The sequence below is a fragment of the Platalea leucorodia genome, assembly GCF_965183815.1.
Source record: "Platalea leucorodia genome assembly, chromosome: 2".
NCBI classification, from domain to species: domain Eukaryota; kingdom Metazoa; phylum Chordata; class Aves; order Pelecaniformes; family Threskiornithidae; genus Platalea; species Platalea leucorodia.
In genome coordinates this window covers 45,080,889-45,099,697 of record NC_138824.1, presented here as the reverse complement: position 1 = coordinate 45,099,697, position 18,809 = coordinate 45,080,889, and the positions used below count along the sequence as shown (strand labels likewise).

At 41.5% G+C, this 18,809-nt stretch overlaps 1 protein-coding gene across 1 annotated transcript in view; it reads left to right on the top strand.

Moving 5' to 3' along the window:
- KLF12 (KLF transcription factor 12) overlaps nt 1–18,809 on the top strand; it is a 180,592-nt gene that overhangs the window by 23,824 nt on the left and 137,959 nt on the right. The window contains exon 3 of the mRNA XM_082337900.1: nt 11,755–11,844. Within this exon, the coding sequence (XP_082194026.1) occupies nt 11,755–11,844 (90 nt within the window). The remainder of the gene's footprint in view (nt 1–11,754; nt 11,845–18,809) is intronic.

The window sequence follows — 18,809 nt, the reverse complement described above, 5'->3', positions numbered from 1 at the left end:
ATTATAAACCAGTCAGCCTCCCTTTGGCCCATGGGGGAAAAAAAAAATAAAAAAAAAATAAAAAATCATAGAGTGAGTCCTCTGGGAATAGACTTCTGGGCACCATGAAGGAGGAGAAGATGACTGGGAACAGTCAACATGGATTCACCCCGGATAAAGCATGCTGACCCACCTGATTGCCATCTGCAGTGTAAAGTGACTGGAACAGTGGATGAGAGGAGAGAAGTGAACACCATTCACCTCAGCTTCTGCAAGGCTTTCAACAGTGTCTCCAGCAATGTTCTTGTATCTGAGTTTCAGTTACTACAGCCTGGATGGGTGCACAGTCAGATGGGCAAAGACTGGCAGGATGTGTGGGCTCAGGGGGTCTTCGTCAGTCCATAGCCATGTGTGGTGGGAGAATGAGAGACACTGAAAACAAGAGGTTCAGGTTGGGTGTGAGGAAAACCTGGGATCTGTCTCCTAGTTGAGCAGGTTGCCCAGAGAGGTTGTGCCATCTCTTCCTTTGAGTCTGTTAAGACCTGACTGGGCATAACCCTCAGCAACGTGGTCTGATCTCTGAGCTGCACCTGCTTTGAGCAGGAGGTTGGACTGGAGACCTCCTGAGGCACCTTCCCACCTCAGTTATCCTGGGATCCTAAGAAAAAAACCATGGCTATAGCATTCATTTTTTCCCTGAATTTTTCCAGGGTTACATGATGTTTCATGCTGTAAAATGGTATGTTATAAATTAATTACTCATTTATCTTGTCTTTCCCCTAGACACACACTCATGTATTTTGTTTATAACCTTAAATTTAATATATAAGCCTAGTTTGATTGGCTGCATATAGCAAATTTGATATCTCTGAATTTTCAAGATGCTATAATGGAAGTTCAGAGCATCTGTTAATGTAGTGCTATATGTGCTACTCATATATCTCTTTCTGATGTTTTTCTATAATTTTTATGGCTATACCCATAGTTACTTAAAATACTCTTTAATCTTGAAGTTATGCAGTTATTTTAATTATTAGCAGTATTTTTGTTCATGTGCAGTACACTTTTTTTTTAAAAAGTGTTTTGAGGAATCGCAGCTTCTCTGAGAATCTGTGGGAAATGCGTGTTGGCGACATTTGAAACTTGTTAATTAGAAATTCTTAACGCTTAATTAGAATTGCCTTTAAAGTGGACCCTAGTTCCACAATAATTTATTGCTTGTGGAATCTAATTTGACAGTTTTGTAAGTAAGCATTTTGGTCATCCCATCTTGGGTAAGAAAGTACCTCATGTGAGCAATCAGGTATCAGTTTCTATGTAGAAGTTGTGAGCAGTCTGAGAGCGATACGTTATTTTAGACAATTTTTTCACATATTTGGTGGATAGTTACAAATTCTCATTCATAAATTGAGGTGCTTTATAATTCATTCACTAAGTAAGCAAAAGTCAGAGTTTTCCCTTTTTTTGAAATGTACCGAGTGCTAGTCACCAGCTTTAATATTAATATTTTCCCAGGAGTTTGCACTGAAGCCTGTGGGGAGCGGGAGACCTCAAACTGATGTTAAATGGAACAGAGATCAGGTTGCAACAGCATGTTAAACATTTGCAGTTTGGGAGTTTCATCAGAGCATACACCCTTTCTTTTGAAGTGTCAGAATAAGCAGTTTGTTTGCTGCACGGCGAGAAGCATATAAAGCAAATTACCATTCCTCCACACGCACTTAAGATGCTGTGCAAAAGGTGCAGGGAAAGGTGATGGAGAAATGCTTAGCTTCTGGCAAATAGTCTGACTTTTTCATCTGAGCATGCAATCATTCAGCTTTATTTAATTATTCCTTTGCTCTTTTGGCATGTGCATGAATCAAACAATCTTTTCATGCCATTTTGCAAACACCGACACTCTGGCTGTGCTTTTGCTCAGGTGGAGCTGCTGGGGCGAAGGTTGCGGTTACAGCTCTTCCTAGCAGCTGGAATGGGGCCATTGAAAGAACATTTTTGGTTTCATTGCTTATTGCCTATCGTATCTATGATTTTGTACGTGAACTGTGGCAGAGAGTTTCTGAGGTCCTGAGAGAACCGGCTGCACTCCTTGCAGGTGTGTCCTACGATATCTGGCGTTGGAGGGTGCAGCTGCACACAAGCATGTTCTCCTCCTCCTCCGCCTCTCAAGGCTGCCGTGAATTTGCTCTGTCCCTGTAGCTGGCAGTGCGACAAGCTGAGCTGGAAACGAGCAACTGACTTCTGGGAACAAGGGGTTTTCTTATGGGTGCTATATACTGCTCTGTCTTGAATAGTAAAAAAAAACAAAAAAAAAAAAAAACAACCAAAAAAAAAAAAACCAAAAAACCCACAACAAACCCTGAAGGTTTTTAAAAATTGCTTGTGAACAAAAGTAAATCTAAAAATAAGGCTTAACTGAATTTCCTAAATCTTAGCGGTTAAGTTTTCAACCCAAAGGGGGAAAGCTGGCTTATCCTGGTTTCCTTTTAGTTCTGCCTGTATGTTGGAGCTCTTGGATAAGTGAGAATCACTTCTGCTGGCTAAGAGCAATATCAGCTGCTAAACATTTCTGTGGTCCAGCTGCTAGAAGCCAGCTAGGCATATTTAATGATGGCATTATCTTATATTGCCCTTATTCAGAGGATATAGTTTGTAATGTCCATGATTTGTAAGAAGTCAGCTTTTGGTGCTGACGGTCAGTTTATCACTATATTTTATCCTTGGGGAGGGAACACGGCACCTGGAGGAGCAACAGTGTGCTCCCCAGGCTAAAGGGTTGGGGATGATCCGCCAGTCCAGCTCCGGCGGGGCATACAGTGTTGTTGGTAGTGTGTTTGCTTTCCTTGAAACCCAGGATGGAAAGGGCCGGTGTAATTTCTGGAGGAAGCCATGATGTCCAGGCCTGTGAACCCTCCCGTGCAGTGGTTTCACCTGTCCGTCTGGGCCTTTGTGATTGCAGAGCTGAAGGCGCTGTCGATTTGAGGTGATGGTCCCTTTGGGCTGCGGGGAGTGGTGGAGCCAAGCAGACCCCGTAGATGGCATCTTGTCTTCTTGGCAAAGAGCAGCTATGTTTGGCCATTTGGCCTGCCACATGACGTCTCGGGCGAAAAATTTGGACTAAACCGTGGCTACTGCTACATGCTAAATGCTCCCTTTATTCTCCAGCGTGCAGGGCCCATGTTGTATCTGTCTTCATGGAAGCAGACTTTGCACGTTGGCAGGTGGGGGGAAAGTGTGCCAACCAGCTCCCCATGCTTTCAGTAGCTCATTTTCCTACCAGAGCAGGTAAGGGCAGAATTCAGAGTAAAATTTCGGTCACTGTGTATTTGCTGGTAAGCTCCTGGGCATTGCCATTCAACGCTCATTTGCTCAGCAAATGCAAAATAGTCACAATTTAGGCAATTAACAGATACGGGAAAATTCTGTCAGATGGCAGAGTTATTCCCCTGACACGCTGTTGATGTCGCATGCTCCTTCTAGCACCAGAAGTTAATTAAAAACATGTTGTGACCTGAGACTTACTCTTTGATTATCTAAACTTTGATTTTAGTTTTTGGTAAAGGCAAAAAACGGGGGAACCTCTTGAATGAAAACCTGACCTGAAACTATTCTCACCATCTGTTCATGTAATTTTTTTTTTTCTCAAGTTTAATAATTGAGGCAACAACCTACCTAATAGTAAAGGTAACCTTTAAGTAGTATATGTTTTAGTAAATTTGATCAATATTTGTAGGACTATGAAAATTCTTTTATATTTCCCATTGCAATTTTTGGGGGCAGGGTGGTGATGTTTGGTTTTAATTTTAAGCCTCATTCTTCAGACTCTTCTCCAAACTCGAGGACCGTTGACATAAGATAGCAGAAAACTACTTTGGAAATTGAGTAGTAGTTTTTTAAAACTACTTTGACTTGTAACTGTGGTCAAGGAAAAGTGGCAATCCAGGTCAATTACTAGGGGTTATTTTTTTGTGAAAAAGCAATGAATTTCTACTTGATAGCAGTCTTCACTACTTGTCTATGCTTTAAAAACCCAAAGGAAACTATCAAGAGTTTATTTTACTATTATGCCTCATGAAGTGTTATGAAAAGGGTTTTTATTAATTAATTCTAGTGTAAAGATAAACACAGTGCATGCTTTTTCCAAACTTACTCTTTCTTAAGTATCTGTCTCTCCTAAATGTTGGCTCTTTTTTGTCTCTCTCTTTTTCTGTTGTTTGGGGGGGGTGTGTGTGTGGGTTTTTTTTGTTGTTGTTAAGCAGGAATTTTAAGTGTAAGATAAAGAAAATCCACAAATACTTAATGAATCCATTGGTATTCACAAAAATCTTATCAAATATTCTGTGAATGTTGTATTAGAAGGAAAACAATTAAGCCATTAATGTTGATAAAAGTTAAATGTGTTGCTCTGGTGTAATTACTGTTACTTGTAACATATTGTGTCTGAATTACATACTGTAGGAATGATAGGCAATTGTTTATAGAGACACCTAAGAGTGGCAGGAGAGCAGAGCTGATGTAAAGGGATTTTAAGCAGTCTAAGCTGACAGGGTTGCCTGCTGAGTCTGAGAAACAGCAGATTGGCCTCTAGTTGCCAATGCACTTGACGCTCCTCTGTCGCCTGGAAGCTGACCACATCTCTTCGGTTCTATTTATATTTGCTAAAACTAATTTAAACCCAAACAAACCGAAAAGACTTTAGAAGCAAAACCTGAGATCTTGGTTCTCTTCAGTTAATATTGTCTGGACTTGAACGTTTTCCCTGGAGACAGATTTGTAAAAATATATAGCAAATTAAAACATAGCTACATCCTTTGGGATTTGGCTACTTAACAACTTTTGGAAACCTGCTGTCTGCAAAATCAGTATTTTTTTTTTTTTTTTCTACGGGATCTAAGCACTGGAATAGGAATTCAAGAAGCTTGTGTTCCGTGTGTACATCTTTGGACTGGTAGCAGCGGGATACAGCCGGACATGGTCTGGTACATCAGATGAGGATCTCAGCAGGACAACACAAGCTGAAGGCCAACCATTGCACGTGCTTCTCAGGCATTGAGGGCATTGAGTCACAGCTGCTGCTCAGGTCTGGGCTCTACCTGGCATGCGCAGTTGCAATAAGAGACCATGCTCGGAGGCCTTCCTGGGAAGCATAGAGCTATGATGCCTCCGAGATCACTGGATGCCATGCAGATGCATGTCCATGATATATATACCTATACCTAGACTGCCTTCGTCCCATGGCCTCCTATGGCATGAGGTGATGTGTAGAATTTCATGCACTGCATTTGGGTCCACCCTGAGTTCTGTTCAGGGCTAACAAGCAGACCAGAGAGAGGTACGTAAATCAGTGAGAAATAACCTTGTTGTTAGCTTTAGTTAATTATTCTTCACGCTCATGTGCTTAGCTGCTGTCCTGGCATGCTTCCAGAAGTCCATTGCTGTGGTGTTTTAAGCTTTTGTTTTTCAGATAAGACATAAACCGCAGCTTGTGTGTCCATATTGTTCACCCAGGCTTCTGCAAACTCTGCGTTCTCTTCTCACTGAAGGAATTTTCATTTTGAATTGGAATGAACTCGGATCAACCCCACCCAGTTTCACATGAAGACAGTATGAAGTTTAAGGCTTCACTTTATTTTTTTTCTCAAGAAATTGTTTTGGTTTTCCTTGAAGCATCAATAAATGCAAATGATGCTTTCCTTTTCTGGTGAATTTGACTGGGAATTTGAGTTCGGAGTAAAATGCAGAACTATCAGAATCTCTGCTTTCATTATGAACATTTCACACAGCTATAGACATAATTACATATGATGAAGATCTTATGGCAAGACATGGGCTGTTAACCCTGATTCCCTGGCAGAACTCCCAGTTGAGTGATTATCTTCTAGTCACATAAATTTACTTTTATTTTCTATTGGATAGTTGTTTCCTTCACTTTTTGGAATGAACTGCTCTTATACATACTGTGGCAATGTTAACTGGTATGCTTCACCCTAGAGAGAACTGCATTTAAGTGACTAAAAAATCTCATTGTATGGTATATAAAAGACTTCTCTGGAAATTAAGGTCTTCAGGAGATTGACGTAGTAGACAATTGAGTGATTCTTTCCTGTGAGAATTTGGAAAGAAGACATTCTGCTTGGCTTTCTCTCCCTATGGAGATAGTTATATTTGAGAAGAGATGGTAATCTTTCATTCTTCTATTATCCCTTGAAACAAAGAGAAAAAACAATTTGAAACTTTGGAAACCTTATCTAGTCATATCCTTAAAAGGATCTGTCATATCTTCAAAAGCTTTGCCTTGAGTGGATCACTTCAGGTTTTTTGCCCTCAGGTGTTATGCTGTCTGTTGCTTTGGCTGACAGACAACTGCAGTATAGCAATGTAAGTAATGAGAATAATATGAATTTAGGTATTCATGTTCAGAAAAATCAACGAGGTAATCTTATTGCTAGGGCATATAAGTGACATAGGCTACTTCATGGTTAGTTCAATGATGTTTCTAAGATATCTGTATAAAAAAGGAAAACTTAAAAATTCATGTTTCTGAGCTATCAAGAACACTGCTTTCACAAAAATGACTTAAAATTTTGGAACCATAAAATGAGACTATAATAATGAATTAAGAAATTACTGCATGTGCAGAAAACTTGTGTAAAAATAACTAGAAGAGGAGGCAGAGAAAGTTGTAAGTCATAGCTTTGAGACGGAAAGACTGCTTAAGGGCTGTTCTTGGCTCTTAGCTATTAAAATGTAGTCCCCTTGAACTTGAAACTTTTTACTGTAGCTTGAATGTTGAATTTGAGACTGCTCTTTCCCCAACTGATACTTCATTTCTCAAAAGTGAAAGGGTGTCATGTTAGAAGATAAGTTTGTACAGAAAAGTAAAGGAAGATTTGGAATGAAGGAATGAAGTTGGGCCTGGGAAGAAGGGAGGGGTAGCGGGAGGTGTTTTAGTTTTTGTCTTTGTTTCTCACCATCCAACTCTATTTTAATTGGCAATAAATTAAACTAATTTTCCCCAAATCAGGTCTGGTTTGCCCGTGACGGTACCTCATAAGTGATCTCCCTGTCTTTATATCGACCCATGAGCTTTTCCATCTTACTTTCTTAGCCTGTCCTGTTGAGGAGGAGTGCAAGAGTGGCTGGGTGGGCATCTGGCAGCCAGCTAAGGTCAACCCACCAGAGTTCAGGAAGCATTGAATTGTCAGCTGAACATTTTTGGTGTCTCACAGAGAAGTTCAGAGCCATCAGTGGCTTTGTTTTGCCAGCGTGCAGTTCTTCAGCATGACTAAGTAAGCCCGTTACCTTCATTAGTGACAGCAGTAACTAGCTTTGTCCATCTTGCTTCTGTATATCTCTCGTGTTCATGAGATGAAACAAGAGGAGGAGTCTGTCTTGCACAGGAACATAAAGGTTTGTTGGTCCATGCAGGAAATGTGAGATCTGGATTCTGGGTGCTCTGAAGCCTGAGCTCACTGCTTTCTTCCTGGGGTTGCGTGGGGTTGTGCCCATCACAGTCTGGCCAGGTCTGGGAGAGCATCGTTTCATTTCTGATGCTGTAGTACTGAGCAGCTAGACGTGAAAATCTTGGAGAGTGGGAGAGACAACTGAGGCATGGGATGGGGATGTAGAGTTTCTGTCACCTTGTGCTTAGAAGAAATTATAGAGGGGGTTTAAGGGTGTCTTTGGTGGCGTCTCAGGACAGGAGGTTGGTTGTGGTATCAGCTCCTTTGTTGTTGTTAAAAGTTTGCAGTGCGATTCTCAAACATATGACTTGGCCAAATTAAAAACTTTGCTACAAAACCACAGCCCTTCTCATGGATGGAGTCAAATTTCATAATAGTGTAATTCATAATTAAATAAGCACTACAGGATGCTGGGGGGTTTTGTACCAGGATTAGATATGAGTTTTTGTTTTCTCTTCCTCTGAAGTAGACAAAGATAATTTGATTAAAACTTCCAACAGAAAGTCATCTGCATGAAGAAAATGCTGGTTGTAGTTGCAGCGGGTGCCGTACTGAAAATGTAGGCCTTTTAGGAGGGGGAAGAGTCTTGTTACTGGACTGATTGCCATAGCTTCTCAGAACAAGAGCTTGTAAGCCTGAAAACTTATCTGTCTTCTATAACAACTGCTCTAATAGCAGTTGCCCATACGGACCTGGGTATGATTTGTGTTTTTAGTAAATCTTTCAAGGGAATAAATGTGACTAGTGAAAGGCTCAAAGGGATGGCACTGAGAAAGAGAGGTTGATCTCTTTTAGGATGAGTTAGTTTATTGATCCAAGAGAACAGATGTTTAGGTAAGGTCAGGCAGTGTTTGGCTTGATTATGTGCCCAGTTCGGGACGTACATCTGCAATGTGTTTTACCTAGGTGGGTGACTGGAGTCCACCAGGTGGGTTGGGGTGGGAGGTAGGAGAAAAGAGAAGGAAGGGCTGTCACATGAATTCAGGTCACCTTCACCTGGGCAACATTGGGAGCTGGAAGTTAACTGCCACAGTTGATGAAGAGTTGAGTGAGCCAGGAGGGGACTGCAGCCTGAAAAATGCATTGACTCAATACATCATATCGGCAGTCTCTGCTGGTGGGTCTCCCGAGTGTCATCAGTTAACGTGGGGCGCTGGAGCAGCCTGGCCTCACTCAGGTGTGGATGCTCCATCTGCCTGGCCGACGGGAGAGGCTCCCAGGGGAGCTCGATTCACACCCCCAGACCCTGTGGGGATGAGTCAGGCCCCTTTGCCTTAGATGACTGCCCGCCGTATGCAAACCTCGGCAATTACATCCTATTTGCTGAATGGTTTTGAACATACTGTAGCGCAAACGCGGCTTATGGCGGGAGAGCGCAGTTTGGAGAGATGAGCTCTCTGGGTGACTGTTGGGCTAAACATGTCACCCATACGTATAGCACACCGACAGGATCTACTTGGCTATTACCAGGCAGCGGGCCCCCCAGGTTGTATCACAGAAATGTCCTTCCAGGTATAAATGCAGAAGGGATCAAATAGTTTGGAAAGAATCTACTTCTGTGGTTATTGCTACTCTGAATTATAAATGACCCAAAAGCCAGAGCTATTCACTGCATTCACTCTTCAGACCAGCGCTCAAAAGGCAGAGCGCTGCATTTAAGAAATATGATTTTAGAGAACAAAAGGGGAAGCGAGCCCTATGAAAATTTAGTTAAATGTAAATGTGTTAAATGGTACATGAACTAGTCAGGTTTTCATGATTTATCAGTTTTAAACTTCAAAGGCTCTGGTTAGCTTGCATTTTTAAAACTAATGAGTTTATCACAGCCAGTGGGGAAAAATGGTTCAAGTATATCAGCTGTAAATTGGTACAAAGCACTAAAAGGGACATTAGCCTCTAATCAGATTCTAACAGTTCATTAAACCTGCCTTTCCTCGGCGGCGCTTTGTCTTCCCCCCTCCTCCTGCCTGCGCCTCCTGCGCAAGCCAGCCTCGTCCCTTCGTTCGGGCGGGCAAGACCTCCTCAGGGACACGAAGCAATATCAGCTCATCCTTCTTTGTCTACAAGCTAAACAGCCTAAGGGATGCTTGATGATGGTATATTCCTGATCTTGCTGTAAAACTCAACTGTGCCGCGTATAAATCAAGAAGGGAGAGGGACCTCTCTGCTTGCAGAATAGACGCTGGGGGAGCCAGGAATGCCAGGCTGGCTCCTGCTCTTGCTCCGCCCCAAACCACATCCAAGCTGCTGGAGCTCAGAGACACCCGAGATCCGCTTCTGATAAGCAAACAGCGTGCTGCCCTTGCTGGGAAGAGGGATGTAAAGCCTGGAACAATTTCAGCCAGCTGTTTTGTGGCATCAGAGTCCCTCCTGCTCTTTCCCCACCTCCTGCCTTGAACACTGAATAAAGATCAAGGTGCCCAAAATAAATTGCTGAAAAGACATAGGAAGACCATTTTTTTCTTCTTCTTCTTCTTCCTGTTGTGTCAAGCTTAAAATACAGTAGATGCACAGCATGGACCGGGGCACCTCAACAGCTTGACTCGTCTTCATTCACATATGTTTGAATGTGGAGGTGTTCTGCTGAAAATTACTTGTTCGATCTGAAATTTTATAACTTAAGTGTTTAGAGCTTTTTATGAACTATCTAAATCTACTTTTTAAGGAAAAAAAAACAGAGCTTGCATTTCCTGTTGCATTTGTTTATCTGCTTTACCATCAAGTTCCTGCATGCCCTGTAGCATCAAACCGCGGCTCTGTGTGCTCTAACACCCGGGGTTCAGAGTGAGGGTGACGGGGATTTCAGGCAGGTCATTTGCTCTGCCTGTGGCACCGTGTTGGAGCACAGGCCTATCGGTTTCTTTGCTTTTCAGAGTGTTATTTAAATTACAACAAAGTAAAGGAGTATATAGAAATAAACAGTTGCTGCAGTATTTATATCCCTGAAAATGAAGATCCTGGGATGAGGTGCATTAATTGTAAAAAAGAAAATGTTTAAAATAATCTTAAGTTTTTAAAATATATTTGGAAGCTCCATTAGGACAGACTGGTTTTCTTAAAATTCCCCTGAAGCAGCCATGATAAGAAACAGGGCTGTGAACATATTCCTTTTGGATAACGGCACCATGCAGTACTGAACAGATCTGCTGCCCACGAAACACAGGGAAAACATTTTTTCCACTGCGGTGGAGTTACTGAGGACTGGGAGGTAACGGTTAGAGCAGAGGTGAGTTTCCAGTCTCAAGTGCTTCCTTCTAGACAGGGCTGCAGGTACGTAAGTGCCTGTGAATGAGTCACAAGTGATGGGTGCTGTAGTTTCGCTATTTGAAAAACAGCTGTGACGTCTTCGTATTTCTGTACCCCTGGCCAAGGTGTCTGAATTCGTAAGGTCAGATTCTAGCTTGAGGGATAAAATGTCTTTTATTCTCTCCATGTTGTCCAAACATGGCAGCTGAAGGGACTAGCTTTGAAAGACCATCCTTGAGCCTTGGCAAGATAGCAGATTGACTCAGGTTGAGGTAGTGTTTGAACTGAAGGCGTAAGAGGTTGTTTGGCATGTCTACATAAACGGCTCCGGCAACAGTGGGATGAGACATTCGGAGCAGAGATGTTGATTCAAGGAAGCACAGTTCTGCAAATCTCACTTCAGATTGAAGCTCTCAGCATATGTTGCCCGTTACTACAAGGACAATGCACATTTTTAACGTGCTTTTTTTTCTTTTGTGTCAGAGACACAAGACTCACACGTGGAGATTTTCATTGACAAATGCTGATAACTTTACAGGATAATGAATTATATGAAATGTGAGTTGTTGTTGATGCATGTTAATTTATGGGGGGGATGTGTGTGTGTACAGGCCTTCACTGTAACTTCTCTGGATTTAAGCGTATGCTTTCTCTAGGTAATACAGAAGTATAAATGTTTTGATTGAAATCAAATATACCTAAGTATGCTGCCAAAAACCTGAAGCTATGTGACATCACTGCTCTCCTTTCCAGTTCTAAAGCAATGAATTTATATATGTGCACCTGTGTGATTAATTTAAAAATAAAAAAAATAGTAACTGGAGATGGTTTTCCCGTGTTGCTTAAAAAGACTTAGTTCTCTTTTAAGGATAACTGAAAGTATAATTTACTATTTTAACAGAAATAATAACTTGATAGCTACTCCTTGAAATTAATATTACATCTTCGTTAACTTTATTTCTGCTAAAAGAAACTTACTTCTACAATATCATAGAACTAAACCAGTGAATTAAACCAAGTGTTTTTCACAATTTTTTTGATTAACCTTGTCCTTTTTTTGCCTTAGGACATCAGCGCCTTTGAGAACAGAATGTTAATGCTTGATGGGATGCCGGCAGTCAGAGTCAAAACAGAGCTGCTGGAATCCGAGCAAGGGGTAAGCGAGGTTTCTGTGCGGCCTCACTCTGCAGCGCGCTGGTGACCCTTCCTGAGCTTCTCTGTGGTTAGCTGTCCCTCCCGTTGTATTATCATTTGCTTTTCTACGTTTTTCTTAATTTCTACCGTTTTGGAGCTAATTTTCTTGGGAGACGTACCGGTGAGCATCTTGTCTCATCTGCTGGGAGCAGAAAACAAAACTCCATGGAAGACATTGAAATTATGTGGGATAGCCGAGATGCTGTTGGTGTAAATTTTACAATTATAAAGAAAGGTGCAATTTAAAAAAAAAAAAAAACAAACAGGAAAGAATAATGGATTATGGTAAAGAAGCCAAATTCATATGTCTGAGAAGCCCATACGTATCTTTGCTATTCTGCCTTCTTGGGATATTTGCCTTACTGTGGTTGTTTTCGTCCTTTATATGCTTGTCCTATTCCCTTTTCTGTTTGTGCAAACCTGCTCTCTTTCTGGTGGAAAACACTTGTTTATCATTATGATAAGAGGGCTAGAAACTTCGGATGGCTAAAGTTTGTGTCACGCTGACTGCTGAATACAGGACAGAGATCATGAATAGGATTTTGAATTTTTTGCAGAACAAGTGTTTGGCATTGGAGTTGTGGATTTTAGGAGAATGGAAGACTATGTTTTTGGACATACTAAGGGTATTTTCTAACGTGGTAATAAATACATCAGGGATTGTACATTACTATGAGGGCGTCTGTATTTAATGGATTTTGTGTTATCATGGATCTTTATTTCCTTGTGTGCCTCTTACATTATCCCAAAGAATCCAAGCCACCTTACTGCTCTGAAGACAGATGCCTTCAACAAGCAGAGAACATAATAGAAGCAGCAATGCTATTGCCATGTAGGGATGGGCTTTTGCTTCCTCCTGTTAGTTGGCTTTTTTCCTTCCTGCTATTTTCTCAATTATTTAATTGAGAATTTAAATGATATGGAAAAGAGGGAATTAACTTTCAGGATGACTTAATTTGAAAGACTTGGAAGGAGACATCAGTTATTCAGGATGTTTCTGAGGCTTTAAGTTTGAGAGGAAAAAAAAACCTTGACGTTTAATGGAGTTCTTGCTCATCTCTCTGCCTTCTTGAGAGCAAGTACCCTCAGAAAATACTCCAATACAGCATAGTTTGAGGGAACATAAAGGTTGGAATATTGTATGAGCCATGATGGTAAAAAGGCAGATCCATTAGAGGTAATTCTTAATACCTTCTGGATGCTTTGCATTATGTCTTCGTATGTAACACAAACCTTTCTCTGTATTGTTCAGAAGACAAATGTTTTACTGGTATTTGCCTTTGTCTAGTTAAAAATAAATTCTATGCATGATGCATATTGCTGGGTCCTTTATGAGGAATACTTCCTTTAGCAAAGTGTGATTTGATTCTGGAAGACCTATTTGGTGTCTCAGGAACTGGAAGGAAATGAACAATGTATATAGTTTCTTAATTTCCTTAGGGTTTTTTTAATAAAATTTTACGGACTTCTGTGTAAGCAGAAAATGATGTCATCTTTTTCTTTTCCAGTGACTGAGCCGTTGGACAAAGAGCTCGGTTTGATTTGGGATTTTATGCGCTTTGGTACTAATTAAGTAGTGTCTGGTCAAGAGTCTCTGGCACCTTTATGACTCTTCATTAGGGAACAATCAATAAATACAAAATGAATTCTCCAGTTCACTAACAGAGGAGCTAGCCATGAGGATGGCAATTTTCCAGCAAACGACTTAAACTCTAAAGAGAAAGGTGGTTGAAACAGATGTTTAGCATGTGCTTCAGAGACTGTTTTGAATATGTAGATGTTGGTAGACATAACAGGGACAAGTGTTTGAAGGATGTGATTACCCAAAACAGCGTGGAGCTCTTTGGGAAGATGAATATCATAACTGGGAAGCATGGAGTGGGAACTACAGTGTGATCCAAATAGTATGAATTTGAAATTGCAGTGTCTGTCTGTGGTGTTACAGTGCCCAGAGTTGCACCTCCATCACAGAGTATGCGTAAACAGGGAGATGTGATTTCTGCTTTGAAAATTTGCAAACTAAGATGGCATTTTGAGTCTTCTGAAGGTAGTGGCCAAAGCTTCATCACTTAGGATGCTGAACACCAGACAAGACTAGGCAAACTTTTCCAAAACCTGTAGGAAGACAGCTGAGTTTTTTGCTGTTCCTGCTTGGTATCTGCTATTGGCTCTAGGTTTGCTGCAAGGGCAAAAGTGAGACATGGTTTAAGGGCTGTGAAAATAAAGTTTTTATCTGTGATTAGGGGATCCTGAAGGCTGTGTCAGTTGTGGAGGAGTGAAATCAACGGAGTCTGGAGCACCAGTGGCCCTCGATCAGGGTGGTGAGCACTGAGCGATCAGACCAGAGAGTACTGAGTTGCCATGCCTCGCTACTGAAGCTTTGGAGGAGCTGGGATAATATCATCTGATCTTTGGTCTGAGAGGGGCTACAGGACCACTTTGAATTGTCTCCTGTTTAAGTCTGAGCCTGTATTTCAAATAAATATCATACTGATTTTAAAACAGATCATGGTGAAGAACCTCCCACAGCTATGCGAGTAGTTACACCTTCCTGTGACAGCACGCACCTAATTTTTCGTCTGATTTTATCTGGCATCAGCTTCCAACCCTTTCCAGTGGCAACAGAAGAATTCCCTCGTGGTGCTGTGTGATGATCTCGCTTTGCCCTCTTGGGGCCAGGCCATACAACGCGTGGTGGAGCGAGGGGGGTTGCTGCTCAGGTTGCTCTTGCAGTGTGGGAGGCTGCCACATGTGATAGCGAAGCAGCCCGGTCTTGGCGGGTCCTCCGTGTTAATGGTGATGGGTGTTTACAGGGCCATTACTGCAAAATTTTATTGAACTCAAGATTAAATTAATTGTGGGTTCTAAGGATGTATGCCTACTTCTTGTAGGGATATTGAACGCTTTCCTGCAGGGCATGTGAATATGTCAGCCAGAAAAGGTGTTTTCTCAGTAGTTGTGCCTTGATTGGCTGTCCCTTGTGGTTCATGACCTCCAAGGTGGGATTGGCAGAAAGGACCGTGCTGGGGGAATGTGGATGTTGTTTGGCCATGCATGCATGCAGTGCTGTGTGGGACACCCAGCCACTCCTCCCCGCTCTCCTGGCTCTTGCACTGTTGGCCTGATGAGAGAGCAGCCAGTAGAGGAGAGTCTAATCGCACCCTGGGCAGTTGTTGCATGGAGGCAAGCCTGTGTGCTTGGAGGGACGGCAGGCTGGTGCTGGGTCAGATCCCAGTCGGGTGCCGCTGCGCCTCGTCGCCTTCGTGTTCCCGCGGTGTCCTCTGCGTTACTGCTGTCGGTGAGGCAAAGGGGTGGAGGCTTTCTCAGGAGTTGCTTGATGCCAGTGCTGAATTACTGGCAAAGAGCAGGGGCCAGAAGGAACCCCTGTGATTCTGAGTTTGTCTCCAAGATCACAAGGAGGTGAGCAAAATGCCTGCATCCCTGCTTCAAATGGGAATTGTCGTAATGATGTTACGTGTATGATGTTGGCTTGGTGGATTACTTCAGCAGATGATACAATCACAGCGTTTGAGTCCGTTTTTACCCCAAGGTTTCAATTTATTTCATAATTTGATGAGTTTAATGATTAAACAATATGTGTTTATCTTAGGACTTTATTAAAAGCCCTTTTTTTGAAAGTTGTCTCCTTATAGTTTGTGAACCAGTAACCCACTGACCTATTGACTCAAGCAGTAGAAAATAACACCGCTTAGCAACATTGGTAAAGTGAGCAATGATCACTGTAGTAACTTGACAATATAGAAATAAAAAGCTCAGAAAGAAGTAACATTCCCCTTCCTTTTACACCTACTCCACCAAAATGGAAGCACAATAGGAGGAAAAAAAAAAAAAAGATTTTATACAAACATCACCAGCTTTTAACATTAAGTTGGTTCTTCACTTAACTTTTGTGGCATACGGCTACGGTGAAATAGGCACCATCTGGCTGTGTGCATTTCATTTATCAGAAATTCATCTTCCCCGTGCTGCTCTGGGTAACCTGGTCTTTACCAAGTGTTGTCTCTTGACTACATGTGGTGGTGGTAGTAGAAGTCACCCATGATGTAGATGAGAACCAGGACAGAGCAAATCATTGAGCCGAGACTAGCATTTTCTACTGTATTTGGATACCAAGCCAGGCAATCAATCCATTATATTCCTGTGTTGCTTTTGGTTTCACTATTGGAGTCCTCAGTCTTTTGGCAGGAAGGATTAAGTATAACATAAAGTTCTTCTCTACCATCTGTACCTGACCTCCAGGATCTTCAGCTTTCTTGTTAGGAGATGTTTCGTTTTGTTTCATGATTTGTCTGTGTCTTGCTCTGTGTCCAAACCTGGGCTGATAACCTCTGAAAAGTTATTAAGAAGCATTCTTAAATAGCATCTCAGTCCTTACACTGCATAAGTGTTAAGTATCTAGAACAAGCGAAGGTGGATTTAAAATGCAATATAGCAGAAAGAATAAGCGAACGAAGAAAGTGTAGCCCAGCTAAAATTTTAGGGTAGCCCTTGAAGAATGAAGCTGCGAGCTACTCCTACTGCAAACCAGCCCAGTCTCTCGCTGAGGCCGAAAGGAGACTGCAGCTGACACCTGTGTTTCAGCGATGCCCCACGCACCAGTTCCTTTGAGTCTGTGACTGGAGGAGAGGTGGGCAGGACTCAGGAGCTGCAGCCTGTGTTGATGCAGTGAAGACTAACCTTTACCAACCCAGGTTTAAAAGACACTGAGTTCAAGCTAGATGGTTGTGGGAGAATGGGATTTAGGCAGCTCGTAAGGGAGACGTGCCTTATGAGATATAGGCTACTAGGCAAATTTGGAACAAAGAAGTATTTACAAGGGAAATGGATTTTCTCTTTGCTTTGGAAAATATTAAAACAGTTCTGCTTTGTTTTATCGTCACCAATTTAGAATAGTTTAATGATTTTTAGAAGGCCATCAGCATTAGCAAGAACAGATGCTTATTTTTCCAGTGAACTACTGTCCTTAATTTTGCACAGGAGATTTAATGCAGACTATTGTTTGAGGCTTCAAGAAGACACAGTGCTGCTTTAATGACTTTATCACAAATGAAAAAAAGACATTACATAAAAGATATCGCATTGCCCTTTAACAAGGCTTCGTTATTATCTCCCCTACTGTGGAACAGGAGCTAGCATTGCTAATAAATTGGTAGAATTACTTTAGAAATGTGAATTTGCTTATCGTTTAATATCTTCCAGTGACCTACAGCTTTAGATCTTTTGGTCTGCAGTAAAATCTTTGTATGTCAGTAAGCAGCTTCAGAGGAGGACGTAAGGAAGGTGGTCCCTCCCCATGTAGGTGAAGGTGGGGTACTTCAGCAGGAAAAAAAATACTCATTCTCTGGCTCTGCCAAAAACAATTTTGAAAAGTAATACTCCTCATTGTAAAAATGTATAGAGGCTGGATTAATTTAAATGGTAATACAGACTGGGCAGTGAATTTGTTAGCTGATGGCTACTAAAAAGAAGGTAGGATGGATAGTGTTGACTGGCTTCAGTGTGAAGTCTGAAAGCCTTGCTGGTCATTGCAGGATGTGGCCCAGTTTCTAAAAACTGGTAAATGTGTCTTAGACACATAAAGTTACACTTCTCAAGTATTTGCAGAGTCGGGCCATAAGCTTTTGTTAAAAGAAGATGTGAATGTGGGACTTACGTCCCACAACTAATCTTCAAATACAGAGAATAATGAACCTCTAATTTTCATCAGCCTTTTTGTTTCCAGATCTGCAATCTCATCCGTGCCTGCATTTTGTCCCCTGAAATCATTATTTGGAGATTATGTATCTTATTCTGAATTCATCTCCTAATTCTGCTTGATCCGTCTCCATTCCCATGCCTTATCATGGCTGATTTATGAAAAGAATGACTAAAATGACAAAACTCTTTAACAAGCCAATATTGTTCTCTGTGTCTTTCATCTCCAGCCAAATTATCTTGTCGTCTGGTGTCTGAAGAATGCCATCTATGCTTATGTTATCATATACATAAACATGATCTACCTCAGCCTGTGTAATAGTGACAGAAATCTGTTTTATTTTCAAATATTTCTGAAAACACCTACTGAAATTCAGTTGAGAATAGTCTCAATAGCAGAGCTTGCTCCTTGACTGTATGGGGAACTGTTTTATGTTGATTGATTCAGCTTATGTACATTCTTTGTATTATTATAAGAAAGAGCACTTCTAGTATTTGCTGTTGTAATTTATGAATTTCTGCTTCATCCAAATATTTTTTTTTTTTTAAATGTTTAGCACAACTGATTTGGGGAAACAAATGGCATATGGGCAGTACACATGTATCAATCTCTTCTGCAAAGAAACTAGCCCTTCTTACTTTCTGTTGTTTTTCTTCATCTTGCAATAGATGATATCGAGGAGTCTTATTGAGGTGTTAGAAACAGCTGATACGATTCATTAGTTGCTTTACAGTGCCATAAATATATGACGTTCTTCAAAAAGAGATCAAGATCTGATCTCAAAGGCCAGTAAGGACATAAGCTACAGGGCATGACAGAAAGCCATGTGAGATGTGTCTAAGGAGATACAGCTACGTTCCCCGAACGCTGCTGAAGGATATGCTTGCAACCCAGAAGGGTGCAAGACACATCCCAGACGGGTGCACCGCAGCTACGTCGGTTGGATTAATTAAGCCAAGTGAAGCACCACAAGCTGATAAATACTGTGGGTGCTCTTCCATGTTAAGTGGAAGCTTGCATGAAGAATAAAAGGTAGCCAACTCCTACAACTTTGCTCTCAACCTGGCATTCCTGCTGTATCCATTGCCAGTGAGTGAATGAGATTGGAGAGAGTTGGGTCAACCAATCACTGATCCAAGAAAACCCAACCCAACAGGAGAAAGGGAATGACTGTATATATCCTGCAGTCACGCTGTTAGGAAATCATGGAT